Source organism: Mytilus trossulus, chromosome 4 (genome assembly GCF_036588685.1).
Source record: "Mytilus trossulus isolate FHL-02 chromosome 4, PNRI_Mtr1.1.1.hap1, whole genome shotgun sequence".
NCBI classification, from domain to species: Eukaryota; Metazoa; Mollusca; class Bivalvia; order Mytilida; family Mytilidae; genus Mytilus; species Mytilus trossulus.
In genome coordinates this window covers 25,602,387-25,625,436 of record NC_086376.1, presented here as the reverse complement: position 1 = coordinate 25,625,436, position 23,050 = coordinate 25,602,387, and the positions used below count along the sequence as shown (strand labels likewise).

The window sequence follows — 23,050 nt, the reverse complement described above, 5'->3', positions numbered from 1 at the left end:
AAAACTATATGTGAATTATATGTCTTGCTAATTAAAAAGAAAAGTCACAATCGATAAAAATTGAAACCAAACAGGTACGTTGCATTAAAAAGATGCAGATACGGAGGAGGGTTGTATAATCGTACCGGCTTCACTTCGGCAAACTATACAATCAATTAATGGCTAATTCGAATCACGTAATTGCTATCATTTATGCCATTGAAAAAGTTAATAGCGTGTTTGATTGAAATTTTAAGACCGGAAACGTAATTTCAAATCAAATTAAACAACCTATGAAATCATTTGTAAAATAATAGGGAACAAGTAATCTTGGTGCATTCATTTCCCAAAGTATGTTCACATCTTCAAGAAACAGTATGACAAAAAAAAATTAAACAATTAAACAAATCCGAAACCCAAGGAAATTGCAAAACGGAAAGTTCCGTAACAACTGCAATATGAAAAGCTCTATCACATCAGACATATATTTGACTTTTCTTTCGTTTATATGTTTGTTGTCCTTTGTTTTTTGGTGCATTTCAGTGTTTCAGCTGTTCCGTTTGTAAACCAGATTTGTTTCCTCTCAATCGATTTATGACTCTTGAACAGCGATATACTACTGTTGCTTTATTTGGTACAGATATTTCCATATGTAATACAAAATGAGAGAATAAACCTTTAAGTTGTACGACAGTCGCGTAAAATTCCTGTATATAGTAAATAATGAGTGATATGAAAATTGATAATGTGATATAAATATAAACCCTGCTGTATTAGGCCGACTCGCTCAGTTGGATCTTTAAGCTACTCCACAAGGTTAAAGTCGTTAAGAAGACATTTCCCGGACACATTAAACTCAGAACAGTTACTTGCTCATACTCCTAAATGCTCTGTGCTGATCGAAGACACCGAGAGGTCCGTTATTGGCCTGTTGCCTAGTGGCCAAGTTAAATATATTACAATATTCATATTGCCCCATTTCCCAATAGCTGTTTAAATTTTTCGGTTTTCGTCCTTGTCCTTGTCAAATAAATGTTCTCGTACTCAATATGATTAAAATAAATGCTACTGGACATCAAGAACCCGTAATAAAATAATATTTGTATTTGGTATTCTTAAAAGGGTCTTCTCTTCCTATTCGATAATTTAACGGAATAGTATTAATGAACACATTACTCATTAAAAGTAAAGAATAAGAATATTTTGACCATCGTTGAAAAAAAGATCGATTGTCTTGTGAGGAATTTCGCAAAAAATTCCAGAATTTCAGTCATTATAATTCCTGTGAATAGCCTTTCCAAGTATCATACAAAAAACATCCTGAAACTCGATACACTGTTTTTGTGACGTTTTATGTACATGTAACTATATATGACTTTGTAACATATTGCTGAAGTTGTCACTGCAGTAGTGTAATAGTCAACGTTAGTAGCGTGAGTAGATACAGGTGGTTTTTTTTTAATTCTTTCATTTAAAACAGAATTATTGATTTGTATCTAATTAATACTCAGACCGAACTCCTGTCAAAAATCAAGTAAACAAATGAACTTTTCTATATGTTAACTTGTGTCTCCTTATTTTTCCACTAATTCATCAATATTTACATTCATAATTATATTAAGCTATACACAGAAAAAAAGTGAAAATACAAGACCACTCCTCATACAAAAAAATAAAATATCAATTCCGCTCTCATAAGAAAATTCTTAAAGTCCCTACTCCCTAGTCAAATAGCAAAATCAAACGCTCAAATGAATTCATCATAGATACCGAGATTAAAATTTTATATTTACGCCAGACGCGCGTTTCGTCAGCATAAGACTCATCAGTGACGCTCGAATTAAAAAATAAACATCAGTACGACATTTTGTTTTGAAAAAAAGCAACACCTTCGTTTTATTCTAACTCATTGTTCTATTGTTTAGCAAGTTAAAACAGCGCATCACAATGAGGATGTTGATAGGGGCCATACTATTCGTGTTATTGAATGTCATCACAGTTGAAGCTAGAAAAGATTGTAAGTAAAATATAAAACCTTTTATTCTGCAATCATAGTTGTGTTTATTTCCTAAATTAGAAACACAGCTATATTTTTTGCAATGTCAATTTCATCATTGATCGCCTTTTCTACTATCAAAGGTTCATTAGACAATAAGTTTAAAATTTTAATAGCTTCCAATGTATTAATTTAAGTTGCAGTATAAAAACAAAATTAAGTCAATGTCAGAAAAATATAAACTTTTGTGTATTCGGCACAAAACTGAGGAAGGGCTCGGTACAACCTTGCCCTTCCCCAGTTTCTCAGTCTCCTACAAAAAAGTTTATATTTTTCTGGCATTTATCTTATATTGTATAATTCTCATATGTCATATTCTTATTTTATCCGAGAGTGTATACAAATTTAAAATATATTTAACATGAGACTTTCAAACCATGCCACCGACGATGAATTTCCTAAAAGACAAACATATAAAAAATATTATATTTTAAAATTCTTTCATCGTCAAAAAGTAGGTTATCTTCCATTTTTTTTTATCAAATTTTAAAAGAGAGTAATTTTCAAACAAAAATAATGTCAGATATTTAATTTGGAAACAAAAAAAATATATTATATAAAGTAGTATACGCCATTTACATTAACCGAACATTTCATCTTATTTATTAGAACTCATATCCAACTAAATTAGACATCACATGACTTTTGTGACGTATTCTAGCCGCCATTTTGTATTATACCTCCCCTTATAAAATGCATTGATGCTTCAATATCGTTTAATTTTCTCATGAACCTGACCCGTTTTCTAAGTTTTGTAAATCAATCCTTGATATTCAAACATATTTCTATCAAACAACGTTGGTCTTAACAGTTTTATTTTTGATAAAAGTTGATCATTTTAAACTTGTAAAAACATGCACTTTTCTCGTCATTTCTCCGTTGCCTCCAAGCTAAATTACCGATACCCATGTCTACTTGTACAACAGATAAAGAAAGTCTGTACAAACTTTACAATCGATTAGGTATATTAAAGCATATATCTGGCGCAGAATGCTACTTAATACAATTTCATTCCAAGTTAAAGTCGGTCAAATATTAATTTAAAAAATGGAATTTTTCGATATTTTTCAAAATGGCGGATGATATATCCCATAATATGGAAATGTTGCATCAAATCAAGGATTTGTACAGGAAAACTTTCCTAGATAATATTAATATTTTCATGCAGAATCTTTGATGTTTATGTTCTTTTCTTTGGTGATATTTCGATATGATTGATTTCAAAATTTCTTGATAAAAAAAAATATTTTAAGTGTGACACGGGAACATTTATTTGACAGATATCCAGAATATAATGTAACCTGAAAATAGTTTACAATAAAATTATAATCTTTTTTTTCTCTTTTTTTGTAAAGGTGTTTTTCTGTATATTTTAACTTTCTTTAGAAATATATTTATACATCCCTTTTAGAACAAAAATGTTTTCATGTCATGAGAAAAAAAAACCAATGCCCGAAAATTAGTATAGATAAATATTCTATATAAATATAGATAAATATATAAATATGTATATATAAATATGTATTTGGCAAAACCTTTTCAACTTTTGATCTTCAGTGCTGTAGAACTTTGTACTTTTTTCACTTTCGATCTTTTATTTCTGGGCGTTATGTATTCGGGTTTAGTTTAGTTAATACTTCAGTTTCATTATGTATATCTCTTTCATATTCATTTGATAATATTTACTGTTTGCAATAGCATGAATTGTTCTATATAATAAGAATGTTCTTATCCCGGGCATACAAACAATGCCGTATTTGGCAAAACCTTTTCAACTTTTGATCTTCAGTGCTGTACAACTTTGTACTTTTTTCACTTTCGATCTTTTATATCTGGGCGTCACTGGTGAGTCTTGTGTGGACAAGACGCGTTTTTGGCGTATTGAATTTTAAACCTGATGCTTTTTGTTATCTATTAATCATGCTTTTCTTTGTCTAATATGTTCTCCTTTTTATTTGTATTGTAGTCCTGTAATATTATGTTGTCATTTCAATGTTATATTTAACTTTGCCATTAAAGTGCGAGGTTTGGCATGCCATAAAACCAGGTTCAACCCACCACTTTTATTCCCCTTTAAAAGTGTCCTGTACCAAGTCAGGAAGATGGCCATTGTTATAATATTGTTCGTTTCTGTGTGTGTTGCATTTTAATGTTGAGTCGTTTGTGTTTTCTCTTATTTTTGAGATATTGAGATAAGACGTGGCACGGTACTTGTCTATTCCAAATTCATGTATTTGGTTTTGATGTTATATTTGTTATTCTCGTGGTGTTTTGTCTGTTGCTTGGTCCGTTTCTGTGTGTGTTGCGTTTCGGTGTTGTGTCGTTGTTCTCCTCTTATATTTTATGCGTTTCCCTCGGTTTTAGTTTGTTACCCCGATTTTGTTTTTTGTCCATGGATTTATGAGTTTTGAACAGCGGTATACTACTGTTGCCTTTATCTATACCTTTAAAATTGCATCCCTTTACAGAACAGGGGAACTCTGACTTGGGTTGTAATGTTACATAACAATATAGTTTTATGTAGACGTGCAAACCAAAAGCAACCAGGTGACATTAAACATCCTGTGTATACGTGTATTACCAGAGTTTAAATTTTGCGATATACAAAAGTTTTCATAAATGTACATATAAACTTTCTCTAAATTTCCCGTTTCAAATTAGAAAAAAGTATCTATCATAATAAACTTTAAGAAAATATGAATTTTATGAAAATGTCTTTAAAATTTTTTAGAAGATATTCAAATATTTTTATTTTTCCATAATTATTTTAAAGAAATATTATGATTCAAATTTCAATTCAAATGGATTTGTTTTTATTTTATAAGAACGATATTTTATTGCATATGATTAAAAAAATAATTTAATTCAATGTGTTAAGCTAAATCCAGGCATTCAATGAATATACATAAAGTTTAACATTTGTAAAAAATATTTTATTATTTACATTTCAACCAAGGATTTGTATAATTACTATACAAATCCTTGTTTCAACAGAGACCTACAATACGATTGCTCTGATTTCAACAATATTGTATACATCGACAGAGTTATCGGTCCTGAAAAGGACTGATGTAGTTGGGTACGTTACAATTTTTAAAACTTTTTTTCAGGGTGTGAAGGAAAACGAGACATTGTTTTCCTCTTAGATATGTCGGGAAGTGTTGGCAGAAGCAATTTTCAAACAATGTTGAATACTGTTGCCAGCATTACAGATAATTTTTACATTGGACCTTATAACACTCAAATTGGAGTAGATGTGTTTTCAACGTCTGTCAAAACCTCAATAAAGTTGAAGGACTATAACAACAGATACTATCTTAAACGTGCCATAAAAAAAATTAAGTATGAAGGAGGTTTGACAAATACATACCATGGACTGAATCATATGCGATATAACAGCTTCTCATATGGATATGGTATGTTATAAATACATATATCTGTTAACATTTAAAAAAGAGATGTATACAGAATGAATATTGTGTATATACTTTACATGTCGCGAAACATATTTTTACTTACAAGTATATATATTACAGATTCAATAGACCTTTGTCTTTCTTTCGTCGCAAATTAAAAAGAAATGGTAAAAAATGAGATGGTAAATATGATTTTCATATCTTTTTTAATGGTACTACATTTGAAAATGCCTGTACCATGTCAGGAATATGACAGTTCTTGTCCATTCGTTTTTGATGCGTTTTGTTATTTGATTTTGCCATGTGATTATGAACTTTCCTAATTGATTTTCCTCTGAGTTCAGTATTTTTGTGATCTTACTTTATACCAATTATACTGTTGGACTACGAATTCCGATGAAAGTTTCAACCTAGTAGTAGTCAGTACTTTGGCAAACAATAAAAGTTATTTCAAAATATCAAAGTCATATACGTAATTGTGTTAAAGTTATAAATTAACGAGTTGACCTCAAACGATTTAAACTTTTTATCAGACAGTTTGGTTTTTGTGCTCTTAACCATTTCTAAATTTTTGACCTACTCAATATTTTTTCCAGACACTCCGGTCAAGTGCACTTTATAATCAACTTTGTTAAATACAGAACAATGTTTACAATAAAAAAATATCGTTTATACCACTTGTTAAATTGCAAATGGTATGCATCTCAAAAAGTTAGAATGTACACTTTGTAATTACTATTATTTTATTGCTTTGCGCAATTTTCCACAAAAACAATTTTTTTGAATAATAAAGTGTTAATTATTTCCTGCAGGACATAGATATAACGTACCACGAATTGCCATTGTCCTTACTGACGGGAAATCTCAGCATAAAAGTCAAACCTTGAACGCAGCTACGAGCTTAAAGAATACTGGCGTCAAAATATTTGCTGTGGGGATAGGCAGTGGTGTTGACTGGAGTGAAGTTCACGGTATAGCATCTTCTAGTCGGAAAAGAGTTGTTAAGAGAGGATGGTCTGTACGGGTGAGGCGTTTTCGAAAATTATCCAAACCTTCCTTCAAACATCGAATTACGGACGTTGCTTGTAGTGGTATGTTTTTAAATATTATATGGTTTCGGTATATTCTAAAATGGTCAGAAGAAACTTAATTCTTAATTATCATCTATCACGCAATATAATGAACTGACACGTGTACAGCGTACGAAAGCAACAATAATTTGATTTGAAATTAAGACTCATACGTTTTCTTAATCGGTCAACATCACATTACTTAATCATACATTTAGTGAAGTTTAATTACATTATTCAATCTTAAATTCTAGTTCGTAAACTCAAACGAACATAACATTTTTATCAAATAGCCACAAACTCTTACATGGGAGACGCCACTTGCAAAGACAAGCGCATATATAAATATGAGTATACAATTGTGGAAAGTTTATATAAATACACAGGTATTAAGCAGCTTGTACATGTACTGGTTTCCCCATACTAGTGTTCTACAAATCTGAAAATAAATGATATAATGATTACTATTATTTATTTGGTAAATGCCAAATGCTACTGTACACTTTGACTGCAATGGCTCGAATTCCTTTAAACCAGGTCCGGATAACCTGACCGGTACAACACAATATGCTGTGGGTTTAAACAAGTTTTACGTGCACAATGTCTATCATTTAGTTTAGAATATCCGAAATATTTAATGTACGTTGCTCCCCTTTATGTCGGGCCTGCCGGATAAAGGTAATGACACGACTGATGTACACTTGTCTTGTATTGTGTCCATATGTTTGAAATTATACCTTCCGATGTATACACAAATATGTCAAAAAATAAGTTATATCATTTGTTTTACCTTTAAAGACAATAAATTTGTCAATTTTTACATCAAAATGTATGAAAACAATATTAAGGGTATGTTTTGTCTAAAACATGATTAAATCAAAAACCTATGGTAAATGAAGTTTAATTTATATTATCTCTATTTGATTTATGGATTTATTTATAAACTACACATGTATGTTATTTTTTTAGTTGGTTCCGTGATCAAGCCGCATGATAGATTTGATGGACTCATAGAAAATTAAATTAAAAAAAGGTGACTGACTTTTAAAAAATTATGTGTTGCTAAAGCTTTCTTTAAATCATCTACTTGCAAATTATCAATCATATAATATTTATATTTTTACCAGCAAACTACTATCAGATATGTTTAAGGAGAGCACTATAACATTAATTTTATTTGTTATATCTTATGACTTTTCTTTGATTCTGCAACATATTGAACACGTGATATTTGTTAAAGAAGTGTATTATAACAAATTATTTGAGATTTCTGTAATTGAATTACCTTTTCTATTTTGAAAATTCCGTAACACAATCTTGTAATTGAATCCATGTATATTATAAATAGTTATAAAAGGTACAAGGATTATCAATGTATATTATACAGTAATGTCTTATTTTTCAGATCACATGTATCAGCTTCTGTACGACGAGACAAACTGTGTTTCTGATATCAAATACAATTTGCAACATTTTTACAGACTTGTGATTCTTAATAAAAAAAGCTTTGAAAATGGGCTTTCCCTGTTACAGTAGTTACTGTTAGAACCTTTCAAATTATTTCATTTTGAAACGAAAACCATGATTTCTGTTCAAATCTATGAAAAGCAATTTTAATTTATTGAAGAAAATTAAAAGTATAATCTGTTGTCATAGCATTAGCGGTATCAATTTTCCTGCACGAGATGCGCATTTCGACAATAAAATATTTAATTATGGCTTATACGGTTTATTCTAATATAAAACAAAGAAGACACTTATAAACCACAAATAACCAACGCGCGATGATATCTATGACACTCTGGCTTTCAACAATACACAAACCCATACACAAATAGTCAACTAAATAATGACTCCGGCATCTTGAAAAATTAAATAATTCAAAAGTTCTAAAGTACGCATACAACAACAACAACAACAACAAATTAAAGCACCAAATTCATGGCTATATTGGGACCGGAACATAAACAATGTTGTAGGGTAAAATATTAAACATAGTTTAGGGCGCTAAATTACTCCGGTTTGTTTCCTGCATTTAAAGTTTGATTTCATATATAAGGAATCCATGTAGGAATATAAGAAATTATTAGTTTATTCAGATTAGTTTGTCAAACATCAAGCTGATTAACTTTAGTTAAATATCCATACATCCTAACAAGTTAGTTTTCATAAATATTCAATTTCAAAATATTAATAGTAGAACATATAGAAAAGTTCTAACAAAAACATGTCATTAGATATGATAGGAGTGCCAATGACACAACTCTCCATCCAGGACACAATTTGTAAAAGTAAACAATTATATGTCAAAGTACGATCTTCCACACAAAACCTTGACTCACACCGAACAGCAAGCTATAAAAAGCATAAAGATTTACTAGTTGAAAACCATTCAAACAGGGAAACCAACTGTTTAATCTATAAAAAAAAAGGAAAGACTTTAAACCACACCAACAAACGACCACCACTAAACATCAGATAACTGACCTAGGACAGGTGCAAACATATGCAGCGGGTTTGAACGTTTTAATAGACACCAACCTCCAACCCTTACCTGAAACAGTAGTGTAACATCACGACATAGAAAGACACACTATTATCGTCTTGGCATATGTTTTTGTATGTCATATGTATTTATATTAACCCCATTTCGTTAGTTTCCAAAGCGCACGCTTACATTGTGGCGTGTTTTTCGGTTTCTATATTTGGAACAACAACACAAAAAACGTGACAAATGTATGACATATTCAAAGTCGTTATCAAGAAGTTAATACAAATTAAATTAAATTTACCTGTCATCCATTTTTATTCAATGTCAAACATACGCATCACTAGAATAGTTGTTGAGAAAAATTCTGAGATTTACAAGTATAGCTATATTTTCTGCCTTGTGGACAACAGATCTGCAAAACATATGACTGTCATGTGTGTTTTTTTTGTGATTTATATTACAAACCAGCGAGTTAAAATTATCATGGTTCTTATATATAATATGCATGGTAATTCAAAATCCATTTATTCAATATTCTATAATTGTTTTTATACATCTTTGATACATAGAGATGAAAACAGTCTTTAATTTTTACATGTAATCCCATATTTTTAAAACTGCATTTTATTATCCAAAACATAGTATCCTTTGTAAAAACCCAGTGCAAATCTGAAATAAATCACAAAATTATGTTACAATTTTCATGAACACCAATCTAAAACTATTAACTAGTTATTTTTAGTACTGAAATGTATTTAATATTTTTTTTATTATTCATGCGATCACCAGAAAATAACAAAACTACTGAACTCCCTGCAAAATGCAATCGGAAAGTCCCTAATCACATAGCAAAATCAAATGACAAAACACATCAAAAGAATGAACAACAACTGTCATATTCCTGACTTGGTACAGGAATTTTCAAATATAGAAAGTGTTGGATTGAACCTGGTTTTAAAGCGTTAAACCTCTCACTCTTACGACCGTCTTATCTAATTAAGTTAGATTTACGACGATGCTTGAACAAAACAGACATACTAAATAAAATAGTCAAAATATAGATACAGCTGTCAGTACTGTGTAACAATCTTAAAACAAACAATTTTACATAAAAAAACACACAAGCATCTTTTAAATTAAACACATTCATTGCAGAACAACGACTTTAGAAAATGATTATTTCCGGACTTTAAAAGTCATTCAGTGTTATTGTACTGATCCAATTTGAAGTTCGTACAAAAACATTTAACCTCGTTTTCTTTTACATAGGAACATTACAAAGTAATCTGGAACAATAAAAGAAGGAAGCCTTGACAAAAAATCTAGATCCCCAAAAACATTCGACTGACATTATTTTTGTTTTTCTTAGTACCTTATACCTTAGTCAAGTTTTCAGTAATTAAATATTATGTGTGATAACTTTTAAATTTGCAGTAATTTTTGGGCCAAATAAGGGCCTTTTTGCCCCTACTCCTTTGAGTAAACACCTGAATAAAACTCAACAGTGAAAACTGTAATCAGTGAAAATTGATATTAGTACGAAAACACATTACACGAGGATAAATATCAATTGAAATGGCTTTTGCAGTATCACTGAATGCATTAATTTCATCTATGACAAAATGTAAATACAAAATCAATAAAATAAGCGGTGAGATGTTAAACGATATCAGAAAGACAACCATAACCTTAAGCTTGGACAACACGATTTGCATTAATTGTCTCATTGAAATTATTCTGTAAATTTATTGTGTTTTATTTTATTTTTAATTTTTTTTTTAACCTTGATCAGTGTTTATTTCCTCTGTTATGAAAAGATTTTGTCAATGAGTGAAACCATCAAAATTCAATTCAACACGGAGTGGTACAATGTCCCAAAAGATGAACTTCACTTACACAGTGATGTAAACAGTACCAAAATACTATATCATTTTTATCACTTAGAGTCAGCAATAAAAAAAAATATCCCAGAGAAAAAAAGTATCCAATACAGTATGTTTAGAAATGACCATTTGTCCATATATTAAAAATCAACCATATTTTAGTCAGTCGTGATGTTTTTTCACAGTTTTGGATGCTGGATCCCAAAATATTGGCAGATTAGCCTAAGGTTTTATTTCTGTATGGGTTGCTTGCCAAATTGTGTCAATATAACAAAATTATAAACATCTGTCATATACTAGTCAACAAAAGAAACGATACACGACTTTAAAATAAAATTGATCAAATAGTATTCAATATAAAACAAAATGAGATACACTATTTTAAAAAGCTTGCATTTGCAATGTATGCACTTGGATTATGAAAATCAAAACTTGTCGGAAAGTATCTAAATTCCGTGTAAATGATCAAAGGTGCAAATTAGTTTTGCGGAAAGTTGAAAAAAAATCGACACATAATTTTCTAAGCACTTAATTAAATTTCAAATTTGTTTAAAAATATTCAATATGATAATCAAGTTATGTTCATGATGTAACTAGTGGGTTGAAATATTGATTTTTCAAATTTATGGGAAAAAAAGTGTTTTTTGAAATCTCAAAAAATGCAGATTTTTTTTTTTTTAATTTCGTCTCAAATCAATGCTTTAGATATGAAAACAACACACAGTAAATTTGGAACCTTTCGGATTAGTTTTAAGATAACTGCCGCTTTTTGAATATCACTTTACACATACTGTCTATGGTAAATCAGTTGATAATGTATACTTTTTAACGATTTCTCGTGGGATCGAATTTTGCTTTACATTTAAACGAAGAAACTGTATGATTTTTAAAAACAAATTGATGGCAAACACTGTCTTTAATTTTAAATGAGAGGTTGGCATCATTAATTGGAACTTCTGTTTTTTTAAATTGTCGTTTTATGTAAATTTTGTAAAAAAAAAAAAAAATCGCGAAAAAACGTCACAAAAGCAAAAAAAAAATTTTTTTTCAACGGATTTATATTTCCATAATGATTAAGTATTACTACCTTATATATTGGTCCAATAAACGGAAAACTTTATCTTTATTTTGAAAAAAGTCTTGTATCGTTTCTTTTGTTGACTAGTATACAAGAGGGAGGATAATCTATAAAACCAGGTTTAGTCCATCATTTTCCTCGGTTATTGCCCTGTACCATATCAAGAACATGATAGTTTGTTTTTTTTACTCGTTTCGTTGGTTAATTATGTCTGATTTTTTTTGAATTTACATTCCGTTGGAGATTTTGTTACTTTGCTTTACTTATATACCTAGCGGCATATATGCTTTACCCCTGCAAATTTCTTTATATGCCTGTTCCAAATCAGGCGCTTGCAGTACCAGTGGTTGTCGTTGGTTCATGTCAAATACGTTTTTCGTAAATTGTTTTATATATACATTATGGCGTTAGTGGAAAATCTTGCAAGCATATTCAGGACGAGAACAATTAATAATAAATACAATAAATAGGTCTTATAATAAAATTGACGATAAAGAAGGCTTGCATATAAACTGCTAGTTGAAAATAAAAGTATATAGAATAGGGATGAAAACTTATCCTAAACATACATCAAACATAGCACTGCCTAATCACGAGGCATCAACCTTTACGTCCCCGTTTGGATAAGACGTTGCGGAGACTTTATTCATAGCTTACTGCCAATCTCCAGCTCCAGAAGACCAATAGTTATCAAAGGTACCAGGATTATGATTTAGTACAAAAGCGAAAATATATTGCTTTTCATTAAACACTTTTGATGTATCAATATAAATATAGAAGGTACTGATCGTTACACACTTTGATTTTTTTGTCGGTTCACATGTTGTTTAAGGCAATTGACTGCAGTCAAAATTACCACAGATCGACCAGTAAAATACAATTATATACAGTTATTGCAATATAAGCTTAAATTTAAGAAGGTCTTATATAAAACGCTCGTTTTTTGTTTGTTTGTCGGAAATGTTAATTTATTACATACAAACAATAAGTTTTCTCTATGTCATGTTTATATTTTCCGATATTGTATGTAATACTATATTGTACTTTTTTTACACTAGTATTACACGTCTAGGTCAAACTATTGTATTACTTTTTTCACATAAATTGATTTTACTTCAAAAAAACATAAAAAGGTTCCCAGTAATAACATTTAACTATTAATGATGTTAAAATTTGTAAATAGTTAGTTTGAACTTACCATTCGCTTACAAAAGAAGCAGGATGGGCGGGAAGGGGGGGGGGGCTTGGGTAGGTCCAATAAGTTTTTTTCAAGAAAAACACTGAGGACGCACCAAATATTTAAAGTTTAATTCAGAATTTAAAACAGTCAAACAATAGTACACATGATACAACATACAAAACTAAAGAATAAACAACACGAACTTGGAGTGATCTCAGGTGCTCCGGAAGGGTAAGCAGATCGTGGTCCACATGTGGCACCCGTCGTGTTGCTTATGAGTTACAAATCCGGTAAATAATCTAATTCTGTAAATAACATTTATGAAAGGATAGGGGATTGTAGTTACGACGTAAGGAACATGTTCTATTTGAACTTAAGTATGAGTCAAGAGTCAATTATCTTTGAATTTCATCGAATTCGCTATAATTGAAACATCACAAAACATGTAAAATATTAATTTCTAGCAACATCAATTTCTATGAAAGACGAGGTAACAGCTTGCAATTATAAAAAATTATATATAATTTTTGTATAAAACAATGTAGATTGTAAGTAAAATGTATGATTAACATTGTATACGCTATGAACTAGGAGTAAAAGGTCGAGGAACTTTCCTTTTTTATCACGTGTTGATATATCTAAGATTTAACACATATATTTTATATGCTCTTCAACTTTGTATTTATTTGGCTTTTTAACTATTTTGATATGAGCGTCACTGATGAGTCTTATGTAGACGAAACGCGCGTCTGGCGTATAAAATTGTAATCCTGGTACTTTTGATAACTATTTACACCACTGGGTCGATGCCACTGCTGGTGGACGTTTCGTCCCCGAGGGTATCACCAGCCCAGTAGTCAGCACTTCGGTGTTGGCATGAATATCAATTATATGGTCATTTTTATATATTTTCTGTTTACAAAACTTAGAATTTTTCGAAAAACTAAGGATTTTCTTACCCCAGGAGTAGATTACCTTAGCCGTATTTGGCACAACTTTTTGGAATTTTGGGTCCTCAATGCTCTTCAACTTTGTATTTATTTGGCTTTTTAACTATTTTGATATGAGCGTCACTGATGAGTCTTATGTAGACGAAACGCGCGTCTGGCGTATAAAATTGTAATCCTGGTACTTTTGATAACTAATTATATATTTCCTCTTCAATGGAAATGCCACAATATGTACGAAATTTTACGTGTGGATCTTTTAAAACTTCAAATGAAATCAGTATGCCATCAATGATTTGTGAACCGAAAATGGAACGAAATTCAGCATGATCTTCGACTCCTATAAAAACTACATGTGTTAGCTCAATTATTCAAATGCATGATAGAGTGACCGACCCATGCATAAATAGTAATAAAAAGGGTATAACAACATACATTTGTAAGGTCGATTGCTGTTTCGCCACAGCTATTAGTCCCAGTTATGACTCAAACGCTCATCAATGTTCGAGAAAACAGAGAGTGCATTTTGATCTGGTGTGTAATTCTACCCAGTTGATGTGTATATAAACTATAAATAAAAATATTTTGAATTGCCATGCTTTTTGTATGCATAAACATTTTTATATGTTGGGGTATGCTTGTACAAGACAGAAATAAGATTTGATATGTCGAAAATTAATGTTTTAGTTAGTACGCAAAATTTAGTCTTAGATCTACGTCACAAGGTCAAATAACTTTGAAGTCCATCGATTTTTTGTAGATATGAACATCATAGAATTTTAAATCACAACAACATCAATTTCGGAGAAAAACGAGGGAACAGCTTGCAATTATTAAACTCAATATTTAATTGCAGTCTAAAAACAATGTACTTTCCGGAGCACCTGTGATCACCCCGATTTTTTTGGTGAGATTCGTGTTGCTTCGTCTTAAGTTTTTTTTTTTTTTGTGTCTTGTGTATTCTTATTTGTCTGTTGGTCTTTTTTTCTAAGTCATGGCGTTGTTGGTTTATTTTCCATATGAGTTTGAATGTTTCTCTGGTGTCTTCGCCGTTCAGTTACACGTATTGCAATAAATAACATCTTCAAAAAAAGAGAAAATTTAGCACGAAGAACGACATTTTCAGGACGCTAATTCACGGGGGTGGGGGGGGGGGGGGGGGGGGGTGTCTCTTCCTATATAAAGGTATATACATATGTGTCGCTGGTATGGGTTCCTTTTTTGATCCGTCAAATATATCAATGGGGTGCAATTTTACCGAGGAAATATATCAATAGGTAGTAATTGACCGATTGTGGTATATAAATGGGTCATAAATTTCAGTTTGTTGTGCAACGATCTTCACTGAATTTCCCAAACTCTTTGTCATTAAAATTTCCACATCTATTGTATAATTGAAAAGTGTTTTTGATTTATAATAAGATTGTATATGCATATAGGTACTATTTGAGCTGATAAATATATGAATGGGTTATGATTTCGCTGTGAAATATATGTATAGGGAGGGATTTCACAATTATTCAATATATGAATGGGGGGGGTGTTTTTAAAATCCCAGCTGCACACCTGTACCCAAAATCCCATGTTGAGACCCCCCCCCCGTGCGCTAATTCAATTATATTTCTCTTGACACTAACATTTTATTTGTACATTTTTACTACAAATGATTATGTCACAATTTAATCTCGTTTTTTACGAGTTAAACTTTTAAATTTAAAATACAATCTGTAGCTCATCTGTTGGGCATTTATATTCGATTATTTTTTCCTGAGCGTTAACAAATATAAATGCCCAACCCATGGTTAAATGAAAACAAATCTACGGCTGTCATGAATTATTTCGATTCTTATAGGACAAATATTTTCTTCCAATGTAATTTTATTCGTTCTGAGGCGCACATGAAACTTTTTAAAAAAACGCCCGGTATGTACATTTGATTTTTTGTTTATTGAAACATACCTGTGACGTCACCTTGATTCGTTGCCATGCAAAAACAATAACAAAATTCATATCGTAGAATTTTCGTTTTATGAAATTTTACCATAAAAAAAAATGAAATGGACTGATTTGTTTATTTTGCTGTATAAGAGTGATATAAATATTGTATCGGAACTTGGGATTTTGATGTTGAAAATTGAGAATATCTGGTGAAGAATAAGTTGGTTGTAACGCGGAACAACCGGCTTTGTGTATTTATGCGCTTGCACTAAAAGTAGATAAACTGTCATTATACTGGTTGACGATAATAAGTCGTCATATTAGATTTTATTTGATCATTACAATAACACCTTCAAACATACTATATAAGAACATAAGCATCAAAAGAAATTCCTTCAAACCGATTTATGTCGGCTTTAATCTGCTTCTTACAAAACAATACCAAATGTCAATATTCTAAGTTGTACAATTTTACAAAAATTAGTCAATGTTTATTGGTACAGCCACACGTTATAACAGGATCAAAACGTGTTGTCCTATAATTAATTTAATAATAACCGAAATCTGTTTAAAATTTGTGTCAGTAACTTGTAAAAAACAAAGTGAAACAACAATTTTTTCGTCATAAATGTGTATTAGGTTGCCAGAGGACGTTCAACAGCTATTCATCCTTCCATCCATCCATCCATTGGCTTTAACCTCCCAAATTTCGACAAAACATTGCCGAATTTGTGGTGAGTATAGGTTAGAGTAAAGTTGGTAAGATCTAGATAGGAGTGAGAATTGAAAAACAGCGCATGTTAGAGTTGAAAGGTTAAAGTTGCGATCGTTTGAATTGAGAAAGAAATGTTTTTGCTTGAAAAGGTGTTAAAGGAGCACTAGCTACGATATATATAAAAAAATAAAGTATGATTTTTTTTAGATCAATCATTAATCAAATTGGAATAATCAAATAATAATTTGCTTTTATCAATCAATTTCCTTTAATTTTGTTGAAATAAGCGATTAAACATAAATTTTGACTGTTTCACTTGCAAGTGAAATCGTCATCATCATTCTAATCGGTATTCATGTGAACTTGAAATTTACCTTTGTTTGCGCATGTATAAAGCGTGCTTTCAAATTGAACAAAAATGTCGACTGAAGCGAAAGTACGCGAAAATTTGACAGGCAGTAGATATAGTTCGCTGACAGATTCAGACAGAAAAAGAAACAAGACTGAAATAAATAGCCTGACGAACAAAACAAAAATCTTCATAGGGAGTCAGTATCACTGATGGATTGCCATTAAGGAAGAAATTGGAGCAACATCTCATACGGAAGTTGCAAAAGTATTACTTGACAGGTAATTTATAGTCCGTGAGAATAGCTTGCATGTATTTTTTCTAATTTAAGTTCATTGATAACAACATAAGCGCTAGATGATAATAATGATAAGCTTTGTGTAATGCAATTAATTCATTCACACGAGTGCACTTTATCCTGTTTTAAAACCAATGTAATAAATGTAAACATGCATTCGACTTAGGGGCCTGCAAAGGGGAAACTCTACAATTTTATGATTTTTACGTGTAGCTTGACATTTATAGGTTCAACATTATCACATCAACTGACTTATCATAAACATGTAATTATCTTCAAATGCAGAGTGGTACATCATGAAATAATATATGTAATGTACGGTTATAATTACATGCCATGCATGTACATGATCTATATTCAGGGGCGGATTTCAAAAGGGGGGTCCCATTCTTATCTTATCTTGTAAGACAAAAGAGGGGTTCCAACTTTATATCCCCATTCTGAAAATGCATTGATCAGCTAAAAAAATGAGGGGTTCAAACCCCTACCTCCTTGATCCGCCAATGATATTTAACCACTTTTCTTTCTCTTAATACTGAAGTTATTATTCATTCAATATTAATGAATACTGAATAAAATTAAAACAAATTGTATGCATCAAAGGCAGTCTTGTCCTAATAGCCTGTACATTTAAGTGGACAATCAAGATTTTTAAAATCAGGCAGGAATGAGGTTTGAACATGTGCATGTATTTGAAAAATTACAAAAAGGGCATGCAAATGATTTAAAAAAGTTATTATAAACTGTATAATCATGAACATTATATATTCTTTACTACATGCTTGATTATTACAAGAAAGAGTTTACATATCAAAGAAAAAATTAAAAACAAATGAATTAGAAGACATCTTCATTCATTGATTGTTAATTGAACAGTGGCAAATGATATACTCAGATATATTCAGCATGTTCAGGTTGAGAATTAATAAGCAATTGATAAAAATATACATTCTGTTGGAATTTTTAAAATGCCATGGCTAATTAAGTTGTATAATCAAGTATTATACATGCAGATATTTATTGCCTGACAACAGGCAACCAGTGCTGTTCACCTTTCCAAAAATTGTTATGATGATTCATTAACATGGAGAGAGTGTACAGGTGTTGCTCATCCTACAAGAGGCATGTGTAAAAAAGTTGCTATTCAGACAACATGTACATGTAATAGAACCATATACTTCAACAATTCACAGGTTTCTTTATTTTATATGTCTAACTCTTAAAAGTGTCACAAGTCTATTAAAGCCCATTTGTCTTCATTGAATAGTAAAACATGTTTAAACTAAACTATTGAAGTTTTGAAACCATTAAAAGTAATTTTTGAAAATAGTTAAAATGCATTTTTTTTTAATATATGTTTATATCTAATAGGTATGATAATAGTAAAAGGGCTGCTGCACCATGGTACAAAATTAATGCCTCTACTCCAGCTGGAACATCAGAGCAGCACAGTTGTGCTTCAGGAAGTATAACAACTACTCACAATATGCTATCAAAAGTAATAGAGCCAGATGTGTCAGAGATCTCATGTTCAGACACAGAAGGAGGTCATAAGTACATGTAAGTGAAATTAATCTATATATATTGATTTTTTTTAAAATTTGTATTTCAACTTCACTCTGTCAAAATAAAAATACATTGTAATTCGTATAACACATTGATATTATTGATACTTTCAACTTTGTGTATGTGAAAAGCAGAGTATTTCTACAACAACAAAAAAAACAATTTATTAGATTCTTTTCAGTTACCTTGATTTCAAATGAACTTAGAGAATTTACACTTTGTACATGTTGCAAGTAACAGTCATTACTGTCAGTGGATTAAAGAAAGTATTCATTGGGCAGTACTATAGAAAAAAGCAATGCAATGTAACCTGCTCATGGAATGGGAATATACAGTCTATCCTTGGCACAATATATGCACTTGCACAGCAAAACAGTTAACACACATCAAGCAAAGGAACAGTGCTTTAATTGATGTTCTTTACCTCTGAGTCACAATAAGGCCTTCAACACGAGATAAAACAAACCCTCTCATCTCACTACGTGCTAAAGACCTAAGATGTAACACTAGCAAATGGGTCCAGGTAAAAATAAGTACATGATGGAAAGTATTACTTAGTTTTACATATTTCATTGTTGTTTTTACAGGTTAATTAAACTTTGAATTTCTAATATAACTTTTCAGAGAGTCTAGAATGTCTGGATTGGAAGATGTGAACAACAACAGCTTTATTAATCCTTTTGAGTAAGTTGTTATTATTTTGAATCTCTTAAAATATGTTTTTCTTTATATTTTAAAAAGTAAAATCACAAAAATACTGAACTCAGAGGAAAATCAATTCGGAAAGTCCATAACCACAAGGCAAAATCAAATAACAAAACGCATCAAAAACGAATAGACAAGAACTGTCATATTCCTGACTTGGTACAGGCATTTTCAAATGTAGAAAATGGTTGATTAAAATGCATACATGTAACAGTATCACTATGTAATAAAAACCCTCATTTTATTTGTTTATCATGGCCTTTGTGTGTAACTTTTTTTTTGCAACATATTGGGATTTTAATTCAGTATTCACAAATTGTCCATCTGTCAGATATTCATTTTATCTATGTATTGTCCAAATCAAAGTAGTACTTGTATGACTACTAGACATTATACTGTCATGATAGGAATTATTTTTTTCTGATGATAACATACAGCTGAGAGGTGGCACAAAAATTGTTTAGGGTAAATCTAATATAGTTTGGGGTTAATGATCAAAATTAAATTGTTATTACATCTTTATTTTTTTTAATTTTATTTCAGTATCAGTATTGACATGATTGATATTTCTCAAAATTATGATGACTCTGAACAGACATCCGATGAAGACTATGAACCTAGTTTCAACATAACACAAAGGTAAGCTTCAGTATTTTCATTTTTGTATTCACAGTAAAGTGTTTGTATTTCTTTTAAATTGTTATGTTCTTATTATGGTTTAGTGTTATTTTTTTCCACAACTTTTTATCACATTATCTTATCTTTTCAGCATACATGTGTACATGCGCTTGATATTCAACACTTGCATTGCATATTATTATTATGTAATATACAACAGCTGGAAATGTATTTGTGTCAAGATTGTATTATTCAATAAAGTAACATTAGATTTATTTTTTGTATTTCTAGACCAAGTACAGTTGATAATTCGGAGGAACAAGAAATTGAAGATGATGACCCAATTGAAGACGACAAATCAGAAGAGGCGACTATAGATATGGGTCCAGGAGTGAAGAGATTAACAATTGGAAATATTGACAACTTTATTACAGAACAACCACTGTTGGTTTACAGAGATTGCCTGTTGATGCTGGCAAACACACATACAGTACAGTTGAGTACAAAGTCTGACTTCAAAAGTCTAGTTGATTTAAAACAGAAACTATTGGATCTGCATTTAAAATAACATGGGTAAAGTTTCTTCAACACTTTTATATATATAAGTCTAAGTTGAATACAACTATCGAACCCATACCCGTAGAAAATTATAAAAAAAAAATGTATACCTTTTTATTCCGATAAGTAGATTTGTTATATAGAGATATATGACCCATTAGATTAAAGAAGATGTTGTTTGTTATCATTTTTTTTTTCATGAAGTATATAAAAATATAAATGTGCTTAAAAAAATTTGGACAATGCATTTGACTCCTGCATGTATCTAGTTTGACCTAAACTTAAATGTAAAATTGTATTTTCCGGTTAAGTAGTAGATGAAAAGAAACAATATGGGGTATCCATCAATGGCACACAAAAAGCAAAGATTTAACTTCACTTCTGTTGCTGTACTTCATCTTAAAGTCACAGTGAGGCCTTCAACACATTATTAACACCTTTTTACACCTCCCTTCAATTTTAACATATGTGTTTTTGAACAGGGTTTGGACATCATACCAATTAAAATCTGTTTATATTTGTTTCCTGAATTGTTCAGGAGATACCAACACCATCATAGACCAAGACAATTAATGCAATTTTTATGCCCCACCTACAATAGTAGAGGGGCATTATATTTTCTAGTCTGTGCATCCGTTCATCTGTTTGTTGTTTGTTCATCCGTTCTTCTGTTTATCCGTTTGTCTGTTCGTCCGTCTGACCCGCTTCAAGTTGAAGTTCAAGTCTAATCAACTTGAAACCTAGTATATATGTTCACTATGGTATGAGTTTTGATCCCAATTTCACGTTCCATTTGAACATAAAAAAATGATAGTGTGAGTGGTGTATCTGTGTACTATGAACACATTCTTGTTTAAAGCTTATATTAATTCACTGTTATTTAGGGACAAATTTTGCATTAAATTTCACAACTGCTTGTTAATTATTTTCCATGATTTTTCATTTTCATTCATTCTTAGTGTAAAATTTACATGTATATAAAAATTGTCAATTACTTCACAATATGTTCATATGTTCAATCCATTTTATTGCAATTTTAGATTTTCAGAGGAGGTCATATTCTAAATAAGTGGTGTTCTCAACCACTCTTAAATAGAAGAATGCATTGTGGAGATTCAATGTGAACCTCTGCAACAGTTGTGTCAGGAAACAATTTCCAAAAAATTGTGTTTTTTTTTGCAAAATACTGGGCTTTCCTATAGTGAGTTCTTCCACATTTTGTAAAATGCAGAGATCATACATTGTACCATAAATTGACAAGTTTCGGCAGAAGGATCTTGATGATATTTGTACAGAGTTTCAAGGAAAAGAAGTTGTAGTACTGGGTTAATATATTAGTTTGACTGACTTTTACATATATATAAGTCACAACTGTCTTTAAACAAGCATTTGACTTATGTGCAAGAACGCTAGTTTGTACAATTTCTTTAACTTTATATGGGTTATTATTTGGCTATTTCTTTACAAAATTTGTGGTGAAATTACAAATGAGAAAGCAATCCATCAAATGTCAAGGGATATAGAGACAAGATATGAATGATATGTAAGTGTTGACACTGAGCATCAATGGATATAAAAAATATATCTATTAATTTCCATTTTCAAAAAGCATAGAAACCAAAAACAAGTTAAAGAGCACTTAACAATCACAATTTTTAAAGGGATATGTAAACTGATAAGTCGAAATAAAACTGACAAAGTCTTAGAAAACGATGATAAGCCAGACAGTATACAAAAACAACTCTTAAAACTAAAGATTGAGTAACTTATCCCAGCAAAAACCGATGGTGATTGCGGGTGCTTCGAAAGAGTATGCATATCCTGCTCAACATGTGGAACTCGTCGTGCTGCTCATGTAAGTAAACAAGTCTTATTCGGTAGGTTTTTTTATATTTGATTGTAATTTCCTGGGGTTATAATTTATCAAAGCGTTTGATGTGTTTGGTTTCCAAAATATGTTGTTTTCGTCGTACCTGGCAAAAAAAGACGTATGCTTCATGCATCCTTAAAATATGTTAGACCAAAACAAAACGTTGCATTGGTTTTTAACTTGAAAAAAACTACAGATACTAATTTTGATTTATTTATCAAATTTACACATTTATAAACATATTAGAAATGACGTGACGTCATTTTCTGATTTTAAACAAATAACCATTATTCTAAAATTTACCTGTATAAGGATGGAATCAAGTTCTCCTCT

General features: G+C 30.8%; 2 protein-coding genes across 2 annotated transcripts; both read left to right on the top strand.

The window, feature by feature from the left end:
- The first annotated feature begins 1,395 nt into the window (after positions 1-1,395).
- Positions 1,396-8,022, top strand: LOC134713829 (collagen alpha-1(XXI) chain-like). The gene is made up of 6 exons (XM_063575104.1): positions 1,396-1,426; positions 1,905-1,996; positions 5,146-5,451; positions 6,264-6,542; positions 7,491-7,554; positions 7,927-8,022. The coding sequence occupies exons 2-5, from the start codon at positions 1,927-1,929 to the stop codon at positions 7,541-7,543; spliced, it is 708 nt and encodes a 235-aa protein (XP_063431174.1). The 5' UTR covers positions 1,396-1,426; positions 1,905-1,926; the 3' UTR covers positions 7,544-7,554; positions 7,927-8,022.
- A 10,045-nt stretch (positions 8,023-18,067) lies between these two features.
- Positions 18,068-20,857, top strand: LOC134716526 (uncharacterized). The gene is made up of 5 exons (XM_063579536.1): positions 18,068-18,072; positions 18,772-18,960; positions 19,591-19,650; positions 20,215-20,310; positions 20,581-20,857. Exons 1-5 carry the CDS (start codon positions 18,068-18,070, stop codon positions 20,855-20,857), a joined length of 627 nt encoding a protein of 208 aa, XP_063435606.1.
- Positions 20,858-23,050: the final 2,193 nt, after the last annotated feature.